The sequence below is a fragment of the Ovis canadensis genome, chromosome 4, assembly GCF_042477335.2.
Source record: "Ovis canadensis isolate MfBH-ARS-UI-01 breed Bighorn chromosome 4, ARS-UI_OviCan_v2, whole genome shotgun sequence".
Taxonomy (NCBI): Eukaryota; Metazoa; Chordata; class Mammalia; order Artiodactyla; family Bovidae; genus Ovis; species Ovis canadensis.
In genome coordinates this window covers 117,594,151-117,615,267 of record NC_091248.1, presented here as the reverse complement: position 1 = coordinate 117,615,267, position 21,117 = coordinate 117,594,151, and the positions used below count along the sequence as shown (strand labels likewise).

Below are 21,117 nucleotides of genomic sequence, written 5' to 3'. Positions count from 1 at the left end.
TCTGCAATCTTCCTTTCAAAAGCCCGTCACCTCAGTTATAGGTTAACCACGAGACAAAATCACGACAAACGGAACCACAAGAAAAACACCAAACTCAACTGAGAGACATTCTTACAAGTAACTGACCAGTATTCCTCAAAGTGGTCAAGATTACAAAAAACAAGAAAAATCTGAAAAGCTGTCATAGTCTAGATAAGCTTAGAGAGACAGAAAAACGAAATGTGACCTGCTCTCCTGCCTGGCATGCAGGCACTAAAAAAACGACATTGAGGGAAATAAGCAAACCTTGAATAAAATGCAGTATCAATTAATAGTAATGAACCAAAGTTGGTTTGTTACTTGTAACAAGTCTGCTATACAATCATAAGATGTTACAGGGAAGAGTGGGTGAAAACTATATGAAAATTCTTTATATTTTCAACTTTTCTGTAAATCCAAACTATTCTTAAAAGTATTTTTAATGTCCTAGAATTAATTATACACATAGACATGTAAGAAAATAAAAAATGAATGCATGGAGAAACTGGTGAAATCTGATAGTATTGTGCCAATGCCAATTTCCTAGTTTTCGTAACTATAGTTAAGCCACTGAGAAAAACCAGGTCAAACCTGCTGTGAAGCGGGAGTGGGGAAAAGGAGGCTCAGAAAGCAGAGAGAAAACCATCAGTGCTAAGGGTGCTGCCTGCCCACATGCCACCAATGAGTGAGAATGAGCCCTTGTAGAAGCTGTAACACGTGAGACCTAACTCTCCTATGGTTTGTATTTCCACAGTGCACATGTCTCTCAATGCACAGTTCATTTCACCATTTCTGCCACCGGTGAAAGATGGCTGAGTTTTCTGCAACATGGCTCTTAAATGAAAGCAAATTACTTCATCTATTTCCAAGTGAAGAAACAGTGATCTCTTCCAGTGATCACATGAAAAAAAAAAAAATTATGATGAACTTACTGAGAAATGTCTCCAACATAAAACCATTTCCTTTTTAGGTAATTTTGTAAGGTAATTCTGACTAAATGCTATGTTTGTATCGCATATTAATGTTAAAAAAAACCTACCCCCCATAACTATGACGCCATTGTACGCTTTTCATTGAATAAAACCGTTACAATACCATCACCAGCAAGAGTGTCATTTTGGTTTGAAATAAAGTAGTTGCTCACGTTTTCATATTTTACCACTTTTAAAAACAATTTGGAGACCAACACAGAGTGGAAACCCTTTTATTTTCCTGGATAAGATGACTGAGTTCAGTTCAGTACAGTCGCTCACTTGTGTCCAACTCTTTGCGACCCCATGGACTGCAGCATGCCAGGCTTTCCTGTCCATCACCAACTCCTGGAGCTTGCTCAAACTCACGTCCATTGAGTCAGTGATGCCATCCAACCATCTCATCCTCTGTCGTCTCCCTTTCCTTCCACCTTCAATCTTTCCCAGCATAACGGTCTCTTCAAATGAGTCCGTTCTTCACACCAGGTGGCCAAAGTGTTGAAGCTTCAGCTTCAGCATCAGTCCTTCCAATGAATATTCAGGAGTGATTTCCTTGAGAATTGACTGGTTTGATCTCTTTGCAGTCCAAGGGACTCTCTCAAGAGTCTACACCAACACCACAGTTCAAAAGCATCCATTCTTCAGTGCTCAGCTTTGTTTATGGTCCAACTCTCACATCCTTACATGATCACTGGAAAAACTATAGTTTGACTAGATGGACCTTTGTCATCAAAGTAATGTCTCTGCTTTTTAATATGCTATTAAGGTTTGTCACAGCTTTTCTTCCAAGGGGCAAACGTCTTTTAATTTCATGGCTGACAGTCACCATCTACAGTGATTTTGGAGCCCAAGAAAATAAAGTCTGTCACTGTTTCCACTGTTTCCCCATCTATTTGCCATAAAGTGATGGGATCAGATACCATGATCTTCATTTTCTGAATGCTGAGTTTTAAGCCAGCTTTCTCACTCTCCTCTTTCACTTCCATCAAGAGGCTCTTTAGTTCTTCCTCACTTTCAGCTGTAAGGGTGCTTTCATCTGCATATCTGAGGTTACTAATATTTCTCCTGGCAATCTTGATTCCAGCTTGTGCTTCATCCACTCCAGCATTTCTCATGATGTACTCTGCATATAAGTTGAATAAGCAGGGTGACAATATACAGCCTTGATGTACTCCTTTTCCAATTCAGAACCAGTCTGTTGTTCCATGTCCACTTCTAACTATTGCTTCTTGACCTGCATACAGATTTCTCAGTACGAACAGTATGTACAGTATGAAAAGGCAAAAAGATAGGACACTGAAAGATGAACTCCCCTGGTCAACAGGTGCCCAATATGCTACTGAAGATCACTGGAGAAATAACTTCAGAAAGAATGAAGAGACAGAGCCAAAGCAAAAACAACAATCAGTTGTGGACGTAACTGGTGATGGAAGTAAAGTACAATGCTATAAAGAGCAATACTGCATCAGTGAGTAAGTTCAGTTGCTCACTTGTGTCCGACTCTTTGCAACCCCATGTACTGCAGCATGCCAGCCCTCCCTGCCCATCACCAACTCCAGGAGTTTATTCAAACTCATGTCCACTGAGTCAGTGATGCCATCCAACCATCTCATCCTCTGTTGTCGCCTTCTCCTTATGCCTTCAATCTTTCCCACCATCAGGGTCTTTTCAAATGAGCCAGTTCTTCACATCAAATGGCCAAAGTATTAGAGTTTCAGCTTCAGCATCAGTCCTTCCAATGAATATTCAGGACTGATTTCCTTTAGGATGGACTGGGTGGATCTCCTTGCAATCCAATGGACTCCAAGAGTCTTCTTCAACACCATAGTTCAAAAGCATCAATTTTTCTGTACTCAGCTTTCTTTATAGTCCAACTCTCACATCCATACATGACTACTGGAAAAACCATAGCCTTGACTAGATGGACCTTTGTTGGCAAAGTAATGTCTCTGCTTTTTAATATGCTGTCTAGGTTGGTAATAGGAACCTGGAATGTTAGGTTCATGAATCAAGGCAAACTGGTAGTGGTCAAACAGGAGATGACAAGAGTGAGTATCGACATTATAGGAATCAGTAAATTAAAATGGACTGGAATGGGAGAATTTAGCTCAGATGACCATTATATCTACGACTGAGGGCAATTCCTGAGAAGAAATGGAGTAGCCATCATGGTCACCGGAGAGTCCGAAACGCAGTACTTGGATGTAATCTCAAAAACGACAGAAGGATCTCTGTTCCTTTCCAAGGCAAACCATTCAATATCACAATAATCCAAGTCTGTGTACCAATCAGTTAAGCTGAAGAAGCTGAAGTTGAGTGGTTCTATGAAGATCTATAAGGCCTTCTAGAACACCCAAAAAAGATGTCCTTTTCATTATAGGGGACTGGAATGCAAGAGTAGGAAGTCAAGAGATACCTGGAGTAACGGTCAAGTTTGACCTTGGAGTACCAAATGAAGTAGGCCAAAGGCTAACAAGAGTTTTGCCAAAAGAACGTACTGGTCATAGCAAACACTCTCTTCCAACAATGTAAGAGAAGACTCTATACATGGACATCACCAGATGGTCAATACCAGTCAACATCAGTCCTTCCAATGGAATATTCAGAACTGATTTCCTTTAGGATTGACTGGTTTAATCTCCTTGCAGTCCAAGGGACTCTCAAGAGTCTTCTCCAACATAGTTCAAAACCATCAATTCTTCAGCGCTCAGCTTTGTTTATGGTTCAACTCTCACATCCATACATGACTACTGGAAAAACCATAGCTTTTGTTGGCAAAGTAACGTCTCTGCTTTTTAATATGCTGCCTGGGTTTGTCATATTATTTCCTCATATTAATCCTCCATTCATCCTGCCTAATATCATCTAACATTTCTAAAATATCATTTCATATCATTTCCTTGCTCAAAATACTTCAGAAGCATCCTATTACAACATAAATCCAAAACTTACTATGGCATTAATTAAATGCCTTCTACATGCTAACTCAAAACTACCTTTCCAACTTTTTTTTCACTTGAGCACTTTAATCCATTTAGTTTATATACCCACTCTCCTCCCAAACATGCTAGCTTATCTTTCCTCATGCTTTCCCCTTACACCTCTCTGAATACTCCCACCCTTTACAGCTTAGCCCAAGTTGTAAAGCTTTTCTTCTAGATGTTTTCCACTTACAATCACAATGATCTTTTTCTGCTCTCCTAATATATTTTTTTGTCTAGGCACAATTAGTTGCCTAAAAAAGATTTATCTAGGGAAAACTTGAAAAACAAATAGGTTCTATTTTAATGAGCACAATGAGAGTTATGCATAAGTCCAGTAACTTACGCCTAAGTAGAGATATTTAGGAACATTTAAGTCTAGTCAAAGATACCAGTAATTACCACTGAAAATGATAGCTGTTATGAACACCAGCTCTGAATCCCTATTATATTCAGTAAAATGGTTAAATAAGTAAATGTGACACTTGTTAATGATAGCAACCAAAATGGCTAATGCTTTACCTAACAGTATTAATCAAACTAAAATGCCTCTAAAACTAGGATCTTAGAAGTATAAGGATTTTACCAAGCTCCTATTATAGCACCATAACAATGATAAAGGTATAAATTATATGTACTATGACAAATCTATTCAATATGAACAGCCATTTTAAAACAACGTGGTAGAAGACTATTCAATAATATAGAAGGTAACAAGAACAATTTACCAAATGTTATGTATAGTTCAGGCTATTCACAGGAAAAGTAATGCTGATGTTCACTAAGTATCTGGAAGTGCTCAACCTAACTGGTAATCACAGAGACAACATTAAAAATAACAAGTTGTTCACTCAACTATCATACAAATGGAAGGATTTAAGAAAAACATAACAATATAGGTCTATAGATATATATATAGCTTTATATATAAAATCTCAAAGAATTATAACCATGGTTATTACCAGTGTGGAAGGGATATAATTGGAAGTAGCAGTGAAGGAAGACTTTGGCTTGCAGGATCTCAGTTCCCCAACCAGGGACTGAATCCAGAACTACAGCAAAGAAAAGTCTGGAATCCTGACCTCTAGGCCACCAGTGAAATTTCTTTTTTTTTTTTAATCTACAAATATTAAAATTCACCTAAAGAAACTCAAGACAGATTGGCAAAGGACTGTATTATCATGTCTTTCCTACTAGGCCTATTTGGAGCTGCTCTCTTGTCCAGTATCTTTAGCAGAAATACTCCTCAGAAGCATCAAAGCCTTACCTGATAAGTTGTCTGGCCTCCTGCAGTTGTTAATATTATAGTTTACATAGTAAATGCATCTTAAAACAACGCAAATTTTATTTTCCAAATTTTAAAAAGCCTTATTTTGCTACATCTAAGACGAAGAAATCCCTTTAAAATCTACTCCTGGAGGGTACTAGTTCACATACCATGACTCAGAAAAAAATGGCTTACGAGTCATTAGTACCTGCTTAACCTAATAATCAGTGTTTCAAGCCAAGGAGGCCCAATTATACTGGAACACCAGAATGGAAAACAAACTTACAGGACCACCTATTGCCTCCAAGTTATAATAACCCTAGAAGGCTCTTGAGAGTCCCTTGGACTGCAAAGAGATCCAACCAGTCCATTCTGAAGGAGATCAACCCTGGGATTTCTTCAGAGGGAATGATGCTGAAGCTGAAACTCCAGTACTTTGGCCACCTCATGCGAAGAGTTGACTCACTGGAAAAGACTCTGATGCTGGGAGGGATTGGGGGCAGGAGGAGAAGGGGATGACAGAGGATGAGATGGCTGGATGGCATCACGGACTCGATGGACGTGACTCTGAGTGAACTCCAGGAGTTGGTGATGGACAGTGAGGCCTGGTGTGCTGCGATTCATGGGGTCGCAAAGGGTCGGACATGACTGAGTGACTGAACTGAACTGAATAACCAACTTTCATCGATCACCTACAGAACACAAAAGCATGACACTGCCAAGACTCCAATTTGATAACCGAGAAGAAAATATCTCCTGGTCACACAGATAGTTGTTGCACCCCTATCACAACCTTATCTTCCACCTTTACTAATTTCCTTAACCTACCAACAGAAAAGGGTAGAGATTTAAGTCAGTGGAAAGTCAGTCAAGAGCTGACTTAACAACACAGAAACAGTATACTCAGATTTCTATAATCACCACTTATAGATTCAGAACCTTCCTCCCAAATACCCTAAAACTGCTGATTCTCAACTGTTCCTATGGGATCTAAAGAAGATGAAGAGAACTTATTTAGCTTAAACAGGCCAAGGACTTAAAAGGGCATGTCATGGCAAGCAATTAGAATTGTTAACTGCAATAAAGAAACTATTATTTGAGGGGAGAATTCTCTCTTGCCCTTTGAAAAACCACACCCATCAGACTGCTTTAAAAGGCTATTATTTTACATTTTTATTGTATTTGCAGTTCCACACTATTACTGGTCAACAGAACTTAAATACACTAGCGCTTTGTAAGTAGAACTCATTTTGTGGTAGTATTAACAAGCTCGCCCAAACTGTTTTACCCAAAGTCCTACCAAGTTGATCCTTAGGGACAAGATCTAGCATAAGGCCAAAACAAACAGAGGAAAACCAGCCCAGGACGTTCTCAAGGAAGCTTGAATGCCTCAGCAAGTGTGGATGATGATCTAATAATATGAAGAGCAGAGAGAATCCTTAAAATTCCCAGACAGGGCTCATAAATGCTTTCTGATATCCACTTATATCATTCTCACATTTGAGGATACTTTTCGAACAATTTATAATTATTTTAAGTACAAAAATATATTTTGTTTCAACTCAGTTTAGTATATACTATGAAGAAGCCAATTTCATTGAAAATTAGTTATGCCAAGATATTACCATTTTTTAAAACATAATTGAACAAAATCAGTTTTAAAAGCCATACCAGAAGAATGACTTTTTATGTACATTTTTATTAAAAAGTATTAACTCTACTTCATCAAATGCCTTACTTATAAGACTGCTCATAACTTTTAAACCGTCAAATCTACCCCATCCTTTTTTAAAATAAATATGAAGCTACTTAAGGGTTCAGAAAGTCCAAAATCAAAGCATCAGAGGTGGGATTCAAAATCTATGTGGTATAATAAGCAGATTTTAAAGTCACGATGTGATTTTATAAAGGCTAATAAATGCCTGGCAGAATATATGTCTTCCTGTTTAGAGAGTCATTGAGATTCAAATAGTTTTAACTGCAAGGTATCAGATATTGGGTCGAGCACTTTCCTTTAGATTGTTGAATTTATATCCAGTTCTAGGACAGCATGATCTTTCAAGATGCTGGGGTAAGAGAGTGAGGAAAATCACTAAAACATATCTTCCAACCACCAAATGTCATCCTATGGCCTCGCAGGTTTAGAGAGCAAGTCTATACCCATCAGACCAAACTTCGTTCCATGCTCTAATCTAGAGTATACATGGCCTCAGAAAAACATATACAACCTAGAAATATCTAAAAACTGAACTGGAAAGTACTATATATATTTAGCCTCAACATGTGGAGCCTTAAGACTGGGAATGAGGAAAGTTATGGTGGTCTCTTTAAACTGTCTTCTACTTCCTGCCTACAATAACCAATAAGACAAATGTCAAAACTTGGACTTAGCTATTCATTATGAGTGTACAACAACCATTTTGATATATTCTAGGTAGAAGTAAGTGCTGAATACTTATGTTGCCCTTTTTCCAAAAAATAATTTAGCAACTGCTGCTGAATGCATACTGTCACATACTGAGGAAATACATACTGTGGAAAATTCTTCAAGAGATGGGACTACCAGAGCACCTGACCTGCCTCCTGAGAAATCTGCATGCAGGTGAAGAAGCAACAGTTAGAACTGGACATGGAACAACAGACTGGTTCCAAATTAGGAAAGCAGTATGTCAAGGCTGTATACTGTCACCCTGCTTATTTAACTTATATGCTGAGTACATCATGCAAAATGGCGGGATGGATGAAGCACAAGCTGGAATCAAGACTGCCTGGAGAAATCAATAACCTCAGATATGCAGATGACACCACGCTTATGTCATAAAACGAAGAGGAACTGAAGAGCTTCTTGATGAAAGTGAAAGAGGAAAGTGAAGAAGCTGCTTAAAACTCAACATTCAAAAAACAAAGATCATGGCACCCGGTCCCATCACTTCATGGCAAACAGATGCGGAAACAATGGGAACAGTGACAGACTTTATTTTCCTGGGCTCCAAAATCACTGCAGATGGGGACTGCAGCCATGAAACTAGAAGACACTTGCTCCTTGGAAGGAAAGCTATGACCAACCTAGACAGCACATTCAAAAGCAGAGACATTACTTTGCTGACAAAGGTCCATCCAGTCAAGGCTATGGTTTTTCCAGTGGTCATGTATGGATGTGAGAGTCGCAAACAGTTGGACATGACTGAGCGACTGAACTGAACTGACACACTGTCACATTATTTGACAAGTAATGTAGCAGGAAATATGACTGACAGACAATAAAAATAGGATGGAATGGGGGAAAAACACAAACCAATCATTCAATACAGGGTTCTATACGCCCCATAATTTCTGTTATCACTGCTTTTCAACTACCAAAGCTGTCTCAGTCCTTCTATCCACAAGCAACGGCTACAGGATAAAGTGCATCCTATACTCCACAGGCAGCCTTCCCTTCTCCCTTAGGTGGTCACCTGCTCCCCCTTCACATAACTCCTCTCCAGCACAAGTTACAGCTATATATACTAAAGACCACAAAAAGCCCACAAACTGGCCTCACAGGCTTTCCAACAAATCACAGAATTTATCACTAACATCTCTCTTGGACCCAGCCACATCTCAATGCATCCTATTTTCTCCTTATCTGGAAATCCCCAACTGAGTTTAGCTTGCCCAGTTCTCTGAATCTTCATACAAATACATGCTTCATCATAGTAGAAATGGTATAGGCTCCCATGTGTACCACCAGCCACCCTGCTCACAGAAGAGAAAGAGCAGAATGTAAAAAGTAGATGAACTGACGAGTTAAATGGATTAGGGAAAAAAAAAAAACAGCGAACCAAGTACACAAAGGTCTCAAACAAAAGCTTGAGAGCCAAATATGGCCCTCTGATATATTTTGGCTAGCCCGGGAGGTGTTTTAGTTAGAAGCCAACATTCAAAAGTAAGAATAATAGAGTAAAATGCAGATTTCAGCATTCTTTGGAGAAATGGAAAGATTTGGCAACCCTAAGGCCAAATTCCTGCAAAGTTAACAAAGGCTGGAACCAAGCAGCAGTGTCCCCTTTTAGATAGGGCATGTGCTGTCTGTCCCCTGTTCGGAAGAATTCCCCACTTCCAGTGTCCATCAGACTTGCTTCACTGATTGATCAGTGCACAACTGAGGACATCTGAATTTGCTACTCCTGAATTTCAAACACTAAAATAACTATAGGACAGTATAAACTATAGGGCAATAATATCCCCATTTGTTGTTTAACCGTACTCTTTTTGTGAGAGCCTAGATTTGGAGAAGATATCTTCTCCCAAGTCACTGTTGGCCAATAATTTTTCTTAAAGGGCTCCAAATAATCTGTTGTGGTCTGTAAGAAGACACAACAGTTAAGAAGAATATGTAACAAGTGATTGGAGGACCAAAGATAAAGGCTACATGGAACAGAATGCCTGAAGGAAAAGATCAAAATCAGTGGGGTTGTCAATTAAGAGGTTAAAACCACACAGATGTTTATGTACAAAGAATTTATGACATGTACAGAATAAAGCAACTCTCCACAAGAATGATAAGCTTTAATTTCTATTTTATCCAATGAAGTAATTCTCTGCATAGATCTAGCCCTCTGGGTAATCAGGAGGCCAGGTTAACATATCTGCCTAAAAGAGAGAGAAAAATATTGGTGTTTTAATGTCTTTTTTTGCAAAATTAATCTGTTACTTGCTATTTCCTGAAATAAATTATTTTTCAGAGAAAAGAATGATATGTTTAAGTGACTAAACAGCATTTCGCATTTAGATAGCACTTTAAACATTTTAAACATTAACAATCTATTTTTCATCTTATGCTGACAAAACTTTTGTGTTATAAAGTTGACTAAGCAGACCTTACTTTCCCCTCACACATACTAAAGCACAAAAAAGCCAAGAGGTTTCACTAAGGTAACCCGGCTAGTTATGGCAGAGAAGATTAGAATGCAGCTTCATTAAATCATAACCCTGGGTTCTTTCCACTACAACCCGCTGCTACTGCCGCCTCTCATCCAGTGTAAGCCTAGAAAGGGTGGAAAGGAGGTTCAAAGGATCCATTCAAGTCTCCAAAATTCCTCCCAATTTTAAGAATGAGACTGGCTCTTCTACTCAATTTTTGGTCCCCAAAGGAGAGTCATTCATTTCCACAGACACTGCATTTGTGTGTCATATATGTTTTGTCTTCCCAATTATTTTTAAAGTTTCTCCAGGAGGCGGCAAATAACATGATTCTTTGTATGTCCAACATAAATACTCAAATATTTTATTATTTATATACAGAATTTAACAAATTATCTCCATCTCTTGTTACAAGAAACAAAAGGTCAGAAATAACCTTAAGTGATTTTCAGAAATAATGACAAGGACATCTAAGTTATATTACTTAGGGGGAAAAAAAGTAAGAAGAAAAGGTAGCTAGGGATACAAGTTTTATTTGTGTTTTATAAACCTCAAAAGGTTTATAAGTCACCTTTTTGTCATATGCACAAAAAGTAATCGAACTTTGGTGGGTTAACATTTTGCAAATATCTAAAAGATTTTCTTTTAGTTAAAATATAAATATACATATGGTACTTATATAAACAACTGTCATACATGTATAAATATACATATAGACATCTGCATATACTGTCTTTAAACACCAATAAAAATCTGCTATTTAAGAGTGATCTTTTGTGGAGCCTGGAGCCTAGAGCTGGACAAGATATCTTCTCACAGGTCACTTAAGAGTCTGACGATTTTCTTAAAAGGTTCCAAATAACTTGTAATAATATGCATACTTAACATTCACTGTTATGATATTCATGGCATGCTTTTAGATCTATGTACATAAAACCTTGATGAGGCAGAATATTTTAAATCTCTACTTAGAATGAAATAAAAGAGTCAGCAGTCAAAATAAAAAACTAGAGAAGAAATATAGTCCATTAAATTCAATGATAACAAGAGCAACATTTTATCCTTGCAAAACGACAGTGCTTGAGTATATCCTAATCACATAAAACAATTTTACACAACAACCAACATCTTCTGGACACTGGTTTTTCTATGCCAAGAACTATCTAAAAGATCCCCAATAAGATTTAATGGAAACTATGAGGTTCCTTCCTTATAGGATATGCTGGGAATCTTCCATTTCCAAAGGGCAATTGTAACCCTTGGTTTTATAACCCATGGGGGAAAAAAACATTTTAATAAGAGTGTTGGAGGGAGTAGAAACTAATAATTGAAACTCCTAATTTGATAATACTGTATATACCAAAAATATACATGCATAAATGTTTTGACCTAAAAAATCCCCTTCTAGGAATTTGTTCTACAGATAAACTTGAAGAAGTATGAAATGGCATGCTACTAAATTTACTATAGCACTATTAGAAAAGCAAATTTTCGGAGACAATTTTGCAATTATGTGGGGGACTAGTTAAATAAACTGTGATATTTCCATACAACGGAATACCATGCAGCTTTGAAAAAGAGAGAAAGTTCCCTTTGCCTGGATATGGAAAAAAATCTCCATGATATAGGAAATGAACAAAGCAAAGAGCAGAATCATGTATTCTGCAATATGTGTAAAAGGGTGGTGGCAGGGGAAGGAATAATGTATAAAGATACACATAAAATATCTTTGGGAAGGACACTCAAGAACACTATTTGCCTCTCGGAAATGAGATTAGGTGGGTGGACAAGAGAATAAATGGAAGATTTTTCATTCCATACTTTTGAATTTGAATCGTGTAAAATGGACTAGCTGATTAAAACACTAAATTTAACCAAAGCATTTATTAATTTGTAGAAAAATTATGGATAGGTATTTCAGGATTTATAATCTGAGAACACTGCATTATAATTAACACTGCAAATCAGTGTAACAACTTTGGCTATTCTTTCCATCAGTTCACCCCTCAAGATATTATACAGCTGCAGACTACAGAGCCAGAGAAGGGTGTGAAAAATCTGAACTTCTCAAATTTACAGGGAAGAAAACTTTGGCACAAAGAGGTTAAATAAAGTCACCAATGGATACAATTAGCAGCTGGCAAAGTATGACCTAGAACCTGACCCACATTTCAAAACATTCTCATCTATTTTCCTCCCCTCAAACTGCTTCCTCATTACCACAAAGAGCCAACAAGTGTTCACCAAGATCACCAAGAAATGACAGTTACTACTACAGCCACCCTAACTGCATTTTGAAGATAACACGAATGACAGGGCTAGCATGAGCTGATATCCTCTCTGTGAGATACTTTTCAGTGCTCTCAGAGGAACCATAAGACAGGTAAGGTCTTGCTTCTCTTGGGTCAGGTCTGAGCAACAAGACAGGGGTAGTTAAAGCCATAGAATAAACATGGGAAGGGTATGGGAGGGATTTTCCAACAAAGTCAATTACACCAGAAAAATTGAGAATAATAGTAAGCAACTTCACAATCAGGAAATTCAAATTTATTTTTATATTAAAACAAATACTAATCTATTGTGGCACAGTTTATAAAATGCACACGGATTTTTAAGGTAGACAAGGCACTTATAAAGAAATTTCATGCTGCTTCTGATTGATCCTGTAAGTGGCCTAGAAGGACACACATTCAAAATCTCTTAAACACTTAAGAGGCAGGAAGGCTAAGAACTACTATACCAAAGGAATTAAAGCAGTGTTCTCAATGGCAGTGGAAAGAGCAAAGGATTAAGCTAAAATAGACCTGGAAACGCAGTCTCATTTCTGCCATCAGTACATGTGACCTTAGATCAGTTATTTAACCTTAAGCACAGACCTGTTTCCTCATCTGTAAATGTGGTCAATGTCACTTACCTTGCAGTGCTGTTACAAGGATTGCAGATAATGATAAGCAAACTGCCTAAACTCCAGGAGTACAAGAAATGACAGTTACTACTATAGCCACCACATACCTATCAGCATCTTTATTTGATCATCTAACCATTTATCTGGGTTAAATTTATTAGAACAAGATAATGTGAGTAATGGATGTCATAAGCCCTCCCAACCAGTCACAAGAAAAAAAAAAAGGCCAACAGGATAAAATTACCTCAGTGAAGTTTATTATACTCACATATTTCATTTCAAACTTCTTAGCCAACATTTCCACTTCTTGCCTCTCTTGATGATCATCACTGAACGGATCTTCTGTGTAAACAGGCTTTTTCTGATTCAAAGTGAATGGTAAAAGAAACAGAAGTATTAGTATTACTCCAATTAGAGTTGACTATATCTTTAAAATTTAGTAAATGAGTCAATTTTTCCAAATATTAACAAATAAATTAGAAGCATTAAAAAGTAACTTTAAAAAAACCACTGTAAATCAACCACACTTGATTTGAAAAATTCATTTTAATTTTTAAAAAATTTAAAAATTAAAAAAAAACTAGAAAGAAATGTGTTTATAGCAAAAATATTTGCAGTTTTAATGGAGTCTTACACATTTTAAAGTTTTTCAACAGTTAAAAACTCAACAATTCAAATTGTCTTCAGTCACAAAATGATCTATGGTTACCCTATCCAAAATAAAAAGGCCAAAGAAACCCAAGAAAATTAGGTTTAAAAAAAAAACAAAACACCTATAACTGTACTTTGATAACTTCCCAACAAAGATTAACCAATTTGGTCAGAAATTCTTTTGCTTTTAAAAGTTTATTACAATCATCATTTAATCATCTGCCCTGAGTTAGCACTGGAATATCTGTAGCTGCTATAGCTTTTTGCTGAGGCCAAGCATAGATAAGCTCTGTATCACCTACATCCTGTCAATGAATATCCATTCAAGAAATTCATACGACTTCTGAACAAGGCAGAAAAGTTCAATAGCTACAGATTAGATTATCAAGGCTTCCTTTTAGCAGGAAGAGTTAAAATCTACTATAAAGCACAGTTCAAAACATACAGCCAGGATCCAGCATTTACCACCTAGTGATCAAAATAAACAAAAAGACACATCACATCTTTTACTCAAGCTTACTACTTCACAGACACACTTCATATATATATATATAGAGATAATCCAATATATTAAAAAAAAAACAAGGAGCTACATATTATCTAATTATGAACTGACTATAAAGTTCATGGGAAAAAAAGGCTAGATGCTTTAACTGACGTACCATCTTCAAGCAGTAATTAAAATGAAAGTACAATACAGCTGAAATATTAGACACAGATTTGCCCTGAAGGTCAAGAAAAAATGTAGAAGGGATGACATTTTGCGAACTTTGAAACCAAGATATTTCATCCTGGCTATAAAGGCTGAGACATGATTAATCGAAAAATATGGACAGAATGAATACAGAACGATCCATCATACTTAGGAGGCATTAGAATGAAAGGATACATTTTAAAGCTTAAAGGAACTTTTAAATCAATTTTGAAAAGTATCTATTATATTAAATAACATGTACAGTCCTTTATCCCAACAGGAGTTATCAAAGGAAAATATAAATATGACCTGAAGCAAACAAAGCAGCAGAAAGGTGATGAAACAAGAAAGGAAAGAAACAAAACATAAACGAAAGAAACAAAAAAAGCAAGCAAGCAAGCAGAAAGGTAATGAAACAAGAAGCACTAGGCATGTTCAGGAGATAGCCTTAACATGAGATTAGAGTTACGGACAGTAAACAACCACCCTTGCCATTATAAACTGTTCCCCTTATATCACGATGGAGCCCAAATACTACATCTCACTACTGACCTGACCCATTTCTGTATGAGCAAATATAAACACACAAATAGATATTTTAAATAAGAATCACCTCATATACCATTAACAAATATTTTATATGTGGATTTTTATATGGGCAGCAAAATTAAATCACTTATTTACTCATCATAATCTATAAAAGTAAATTTAAGGAAACTGACTTGCTTTCAAAATTAAGGCTCTAAGCTTTACATTGTTTGGGTGAAAAGACCTAATAATTAGTAAATACCAAAATAACCGATCAACCCATAGGCAAAACTGACGCAACGATTCTTCCCTTTGATGTTAATTAACACCATTTTCAGAAGAGGTTTCATATATGTTATCCAAAATATGCATTATGACAAATAATGGAATAACACAGAGTTCTCTGGGAACGGTATAATCACATTACCATTGTAATCATTTATTTTTATACAAAATGCTCAATTAATCATGTTTATGGAAAGACGTTTTCTGGTTAAGTGATTTTCTGGTTTACTAAGAGTTAAAAAAGGATTTCTTGTGTATCAATTCCCCTGAGCCAGAAAAGGTGAACAAATTACTCTTTCAGGATAGAGGTGATTACAATGCCTCCACCTCAACCAGGATCAATACTCCCGCAGACAAGGTTAAGGGTTTAGCTAATCTGTGTTCTGACAACTAGAGCGGGTTTTGTTTTCCGTATTTTGCCAACACCTGCTCATTTGATTATGTTTTCCCTTATAAATAAAAAGTAAGTTTAGAAAAATTCCTGACTGCATTTAGTTAATAGGGGTTTTACTGTTGTGTATTTATGAAAGATGGTTTAAATTCACCCCAGTACAGATTGTATTCACATGTAACAGGTTTTTTATACTTACATATCTATCAAGTAAAGTCTTACTGGGTAATAGCTATCCCAATATTGCAGAAAGTTTTCTTCTTTTAATTTTACAAGATCTCTTTTCCTTCCCCTGCTACACAGTATGTTGTTCAATTACAATAAGGTAAAATGAGGGCTTCCCTCATAGCTCAGTGGGTAAAGAATCTACCTGCAATGCAGGAGACCTGGGTTCTATTCCTGGGTCAGGAAGATCCCCTGGAGGAAATGGCAACCCACTCCAGTATTCTTGCCTAGAGAATTCCATGGACAGAGGAGCCTGGCAGGCTACAATCCATGAGGTCAAAATAGTCGGACACGACTTAGCCACTAAATCATCACAAAATTTAAAAACTACTTTGAAAATATTCCATCATCATTGAAAATAAACTGGACTTCTCCTGAGGGGAAGAAAAACCAAAGCTGGGAATCTCTTTGCAGATTAATTCTACTGCTTACATTTTGCCTTTTCCTGGTTTCTCTTCCCAGGATTTCCTTTCATGGAAATGTGACAACTTCATTTAGAAAGGTGTTTTCTATACTTCCTTATGTAATAAATATGTTCACTGGAAATAATCATAGGAAAATCTGGCAAATATTTGTTGCAAAGGCACACTATATGTATAAACAATGGATATTTTGGTTCAGTGGAATATGTCAAATGATATATGGCTGAATGTACAAGATAACTAGACTAATACACCATAAATTGATAGTGTAAAAGAAAAATTAAATGAATTATTCACCTTTCTCCTAGTACATGAAATTATTAGTTCTGATACTATCAAATTAATAGGGTAGGGTGTCAAAATCAACTTCATAATTAAAAGATACATATCTATTATTAGTCTATCATCCCATGAATATTATAGCATAAAGATCATAACAGAGGTCTTTGTATTTCTACTATAATTCTTTTTTTCAGTTCAATTGGGCAGGACTTTCTAAATTTATACTATATGAGTTAATTGTAAGAATTCTGTTTTTACTAAGAACTGGTACTAGCATTTGGGAAAAAGTACTAATAAGATGACATATAAGCACTCTGGGAACCAGCCGCCTCTTTGTAAAATGGGGATGAAGGTTTTTTCTCATGCAGTTCTGCTGGACTAAACTCCACAAGCCACAATTAGAACTGTGTTTAGCAAACAGTGAGAAATCAGTAAATGTCATTATCATGTATTTTTTTCCCCAATATAATCACCTATAATTTATGAAGTAGATTAGGGAGTACAACTGCAAGCCTTTTTTAGATTAGAAGATCAAATATAGCACAATTTTTTGAAAAAATGCTTCAGTTCAATATTCTCAAAATTCTTTGGAGGAAAAATATGTGATCACTTTATGAATAACAGGGGCACTAAAGTGAGGACAAAATGCTGTGTGGAAATGACCAAAATGATCTCTATCCTTAACAATTCATTTTGGTTGCAAACATTTAGTAATGATTTGATCACACAATAGTATTTGTAAATAATGATCAAAAGATTGGCTGGCTTTACAACAAAATCTAGTGACATTGTTTAATATGCTATTTTTAAACTAAGTTATTCATTTCAACTATAAAGAAAATCGAGGATGAAAATAAAACAAGTGACTTCTGGGGTCCTGGGGTCCATTAGACGGGTGCTAAAGCAAAACCTAATAAACAGAATAGTCTCTAAACAACAGAAGAAATTGTTCTTATTACTCTTAACCCGTCATTTCCCTTTCTAGCCGACTTCTGAATATCACCAACCAACAATAAAAATTACAGCTACCAACAATCCCCTCTTCTATCTCCATTGTTCACCAGTTCCACCAAAGGCATACCTAGGTATTTTTAACAAAGTTTTTAGAAATTCAAAGCTAACATTATTTTCATCATCCAAAAATCACAATGGCCAAGTGCAATATCCTTCAACTAGGACCAATAAACTAATGATATGTACACTCAAATAAGAATATGATGGTAAGCACCAAATAAAACGAGACACCCTTCCATTCAATTGCTGCATGAACACTAGAGAAAACAAAGCTTAAAAGGTTTACCAATATCAACACGAAAGAGAAAAATAAGGAACCAGATAACTAGCCCAGGTATCCCTCATTCCTAAAGTGGAATCCTTAGTCTGAAAATGTTTAGATTACTTTTAAATCCCCTTCAATTAAGAAAAATACCCCACGCTCAGAAGCACATCTCAGCGCTCACAACAACAAACAGCGACGAAGGTGAGGATGATCCTGGAGGGGTTACACAATGTCTCTGCTTCACACTGGGGGGCGTGTCCCCCAGGTTTTCTCTTCCTTTCTACCGAAACGACTGCTGGAGGTCCGCAAGCAAAACCCAACAACGCAACTTGCAGGGGCCCCAGGTTTTTTTGTGGAAGGCAGAGAGGAAACCTGAGGTTTCGAAAGGTGCAGGGGAAAGCCAGATCCGAACAGCGTCTGGAGCGGGAGCGGGAGCAGGATGCGGGGGGTAGGGGAGGATGGTCGGTGGAGCGGGTAGGAGCCTCGGCCAACCCAGGGGAGCAGAGGAAAGCACACCCGCTCGGCCCCTGCCCCTTCCAGCCACCCTCTGCAGAGACCCGAGACGCGCAAGGTGGGCGTCGGAAGGTGCAAACCACTGGGGGGAGGCGGACGGGTCTGGTCTCGAGGCTCCCGGGGTCTGGGGGATGAGGGAGGGATCTTCTGTACCCGTTGTTCTCCACACAGCAACAGCTCCGGGTAACTGAACTCCACGCAGCTCTCGTCGGTGGGATCTTTGAGCACCAGCTCCAGGCGCACCGTCTCCCTCGGCGGCCTCGGCTGCGGCTCGGCCCGGGAAGTCGACTCCCGCGGCGGGGGCGGCTGCAAGTGCAACTGCGGGAGCGGCGGGGGCGGCGGCTCGGGCCGCGGGGGCTCGCGCTGCAGCGACATGGGCGGCTCGGCGCGGCTGACCTCGCGCTGAGGGAGCGGCTTCTCCCGCGGCGGGGGCTGCGCCTCCGACCTGGGGGCAACCTCCCGCGGGGCCGGCGGCTCCGTCCGGGCCGGCTCGCGGTACGGCTGCGGTTCCAGCCGGGGAGGCTCGCGAGGATACTCGGGCTCGCGTTCGGCCCCCGGGAACTCGGCCTCGCGCCGCCTCACCGGTGACAAGCTAATAAACGCTACTCTGCGTGGCTCCGCCATCCCCACTGTTCTGGCCCTCTGCCTTCGCTCGAGCCGGCGCTCGGTTCTACACCGAGTTGTTTGCCTGCCTGCCTTTCCTTTTGCTCTCTGTAGCTTTTCTTCCCTCCACCACCCTCAGCCGTCTCCGCCGACGCCACCGTGAGTGCGGACTGTGCCCCCTTCCCCGCCACTATGTTCTGACGGGCTCCACCGCCATCGCCAGGGTCGCCGCAGCCGCCATGTTGGATCCCCCACATAAATAGAAGCAGGCCGCCGAGCGGGCGCATGCGCAGGCAGGAGACGCTCGCATCCACCGTCGTGGCTATGGCTCAGTTTTCCTCTTTTCCTCCCAACAGTCTGGAGTCCAGACAGGTCAGCGGAAGTGACATCATGGCAGGACCGGTTTCCACGGAAACAGAGACGCTGTCTGCGCCCTTCCTAAAGGGGAGGGGTCTGGGAGTAAGCGAGAAGCTTCCTGTTCGCACCTGGAAACCCGAGGGGCGCTCAGTGGCGAGCGTGGAGATGTGCCTGGGACCGACCTAGCTATGGCGGCGGGTCGTCTCTCTCTCTCTCTCTCTCTCTCTCTCTCTCTCTGTCTCTCTGTCTCTCTCTGTCTCTCTGTCGCATCTAGAGAGTTGGGGTTGTCAGCTGGTTAGTCAAGGCCAATGCGGGGAAAGAGTAGAAGGCCGCAAACACCAGCCTCGGTGTCTGCCCGCCCAGCGCCCGGCTGCCCGAAATGTCAGGGGAAGAAGGGAAATGGCTAACTCCAACCTGACTCACCCTGCGGCTTCCTTGCGCAAAGCGCGGCGTTTACTCCCACAGGCCTCCCTTTCCTAAACCGACTCCTCTTTTTTTTCTTTCGGTCGGACTGCGCCGGGGATTGTGTCACAGGGTCATAAAATGCCCAGTAACGTTTTGCAGTTGGGAAATTGAACCAGCCAATGAACACTTCTGAACTCATTCATAAAGTCTAAGCTGTTTAATTTACAAAAGAAACCCTTCTCAACAGAGTGTGTTGGTATTTTATGAGACTCTCGAAAGTGGAATGCTACATGACCCATTTCTGGTAGGAGAGGAGCCTTAGTTGGAAACGACTCACAGGCACACCTGTCATAAACTAATTGAAATTCACCTTTAAAAGAATGAGGGTTACGGTCCATTTGATTAATAATACATTTAATAGAAAACAAATCTGAGAGCTTGCCCTCCACGCCTTCTGTTAATTCCATTAACCAAGTTAACAGTGTTGACACCTATGGATGACTTTGAATCAATGTGATGTCGTAGACGAATTATGAGTAGGTTCTGGGTTTTTTGCTTTCATATTATTACTTTCATATTGTATAAAGATGGTGTTGGAATCGATCGTTCTGATGTTCCCTCCCAGCTCTCAACTGCTAATATGAGAATCCTAGTTTTGAGGTCATTTAAAGAAGCTGGGAAGAGGTCAAAGTCAATTCTCATTCAAAATCAAAATATCTTTGTCTAAAATACTAGATTACCTAAAATGTGTCAGATACTCATGTTATCTAACTGTAACGCTGTGAAGTGAAAGTCCCTCAGTCGTGTCCAACATTTTGCGACCCCATGGACCATAGAGTCCATGGAATTCTCCAGGCCAGAATTCTGGAGTGGGTAGCCAGTCCCTTCTCCAGGGGATCTTCCCAACCCAGAGATCTAACCCAGCTCTCCCGCATTGCAGGTTGATTCTTTACCAGCTGAGCCACAAATGAAGCCGACATAGCGGCTGTGAGCGCAGGCATTCTTTGTTATCTATAAAATATCCTGTGAGATCAAGCTACTCATACCTTTTTAATGGATAATTACTAAAACATCTTCACAGCAATTTTGATAACTTTACAGACTTTCAAGTCTCAGGTTGAGGATCAATGTTCTGTCCAGGGTGCCATAAACATATACTTATGGAGAAGTGTACTTATAGAGAAAGGGCGGGTCAATCTGATCCTTAATTTAATGCCTTTCCCTTAATGTTCTGTCCTAGAGGCAGAGCAGCAGGATTGTCCCCAAATCTCTGTCTTCCCCAGAATGAATTTAGCAATAAGCTTAAAACAGCTGCTTTGTGGAGTTAAATAGGAAAATCTTAATTGGTAATAGCAGAGACAAATAGAATTAACATGAATAGGTAGATTTAAAGACAGTTCAGTGTCATGTTAGTCCTTTTTATGTTAATCCTCTCTGA

General features: G+C 39.0%; 1 protein-coding gene across 2 annotated transcripts in view; it reads right to left on the bottom strand.

Annotated features, from left to right (window-relative positions):
* The window catches only part of UBN2 (ubinuclein 2), a 77,105-nt gene extending 57,301 nt beyond the window's left edge, over positions 1-19,804 (bottom strand). For both annotated transcript variants that reach the window (XM_069588499.1, XM_069588498.1), the window contains exons 1-2: positions 18,468-19,804; positions 13,313-13,405 (exon numbers count right to left, since the gene is read on the bottom strand). In XM_069588499.1, coding sequence (XP_069444600.1) covers positions 13,313-13,405; positions 18,468-18,938 — 564 coding nt within the window. In that variant the 5' untranslated portion in view covers positions 18,939-19,804. The remainder of the gene's footprint in view (positions 1-13,312; positions 13,406-18,467) is intronic.
* Positions 19,805-21,117: the final 1,313 nt, after the last annotated feature.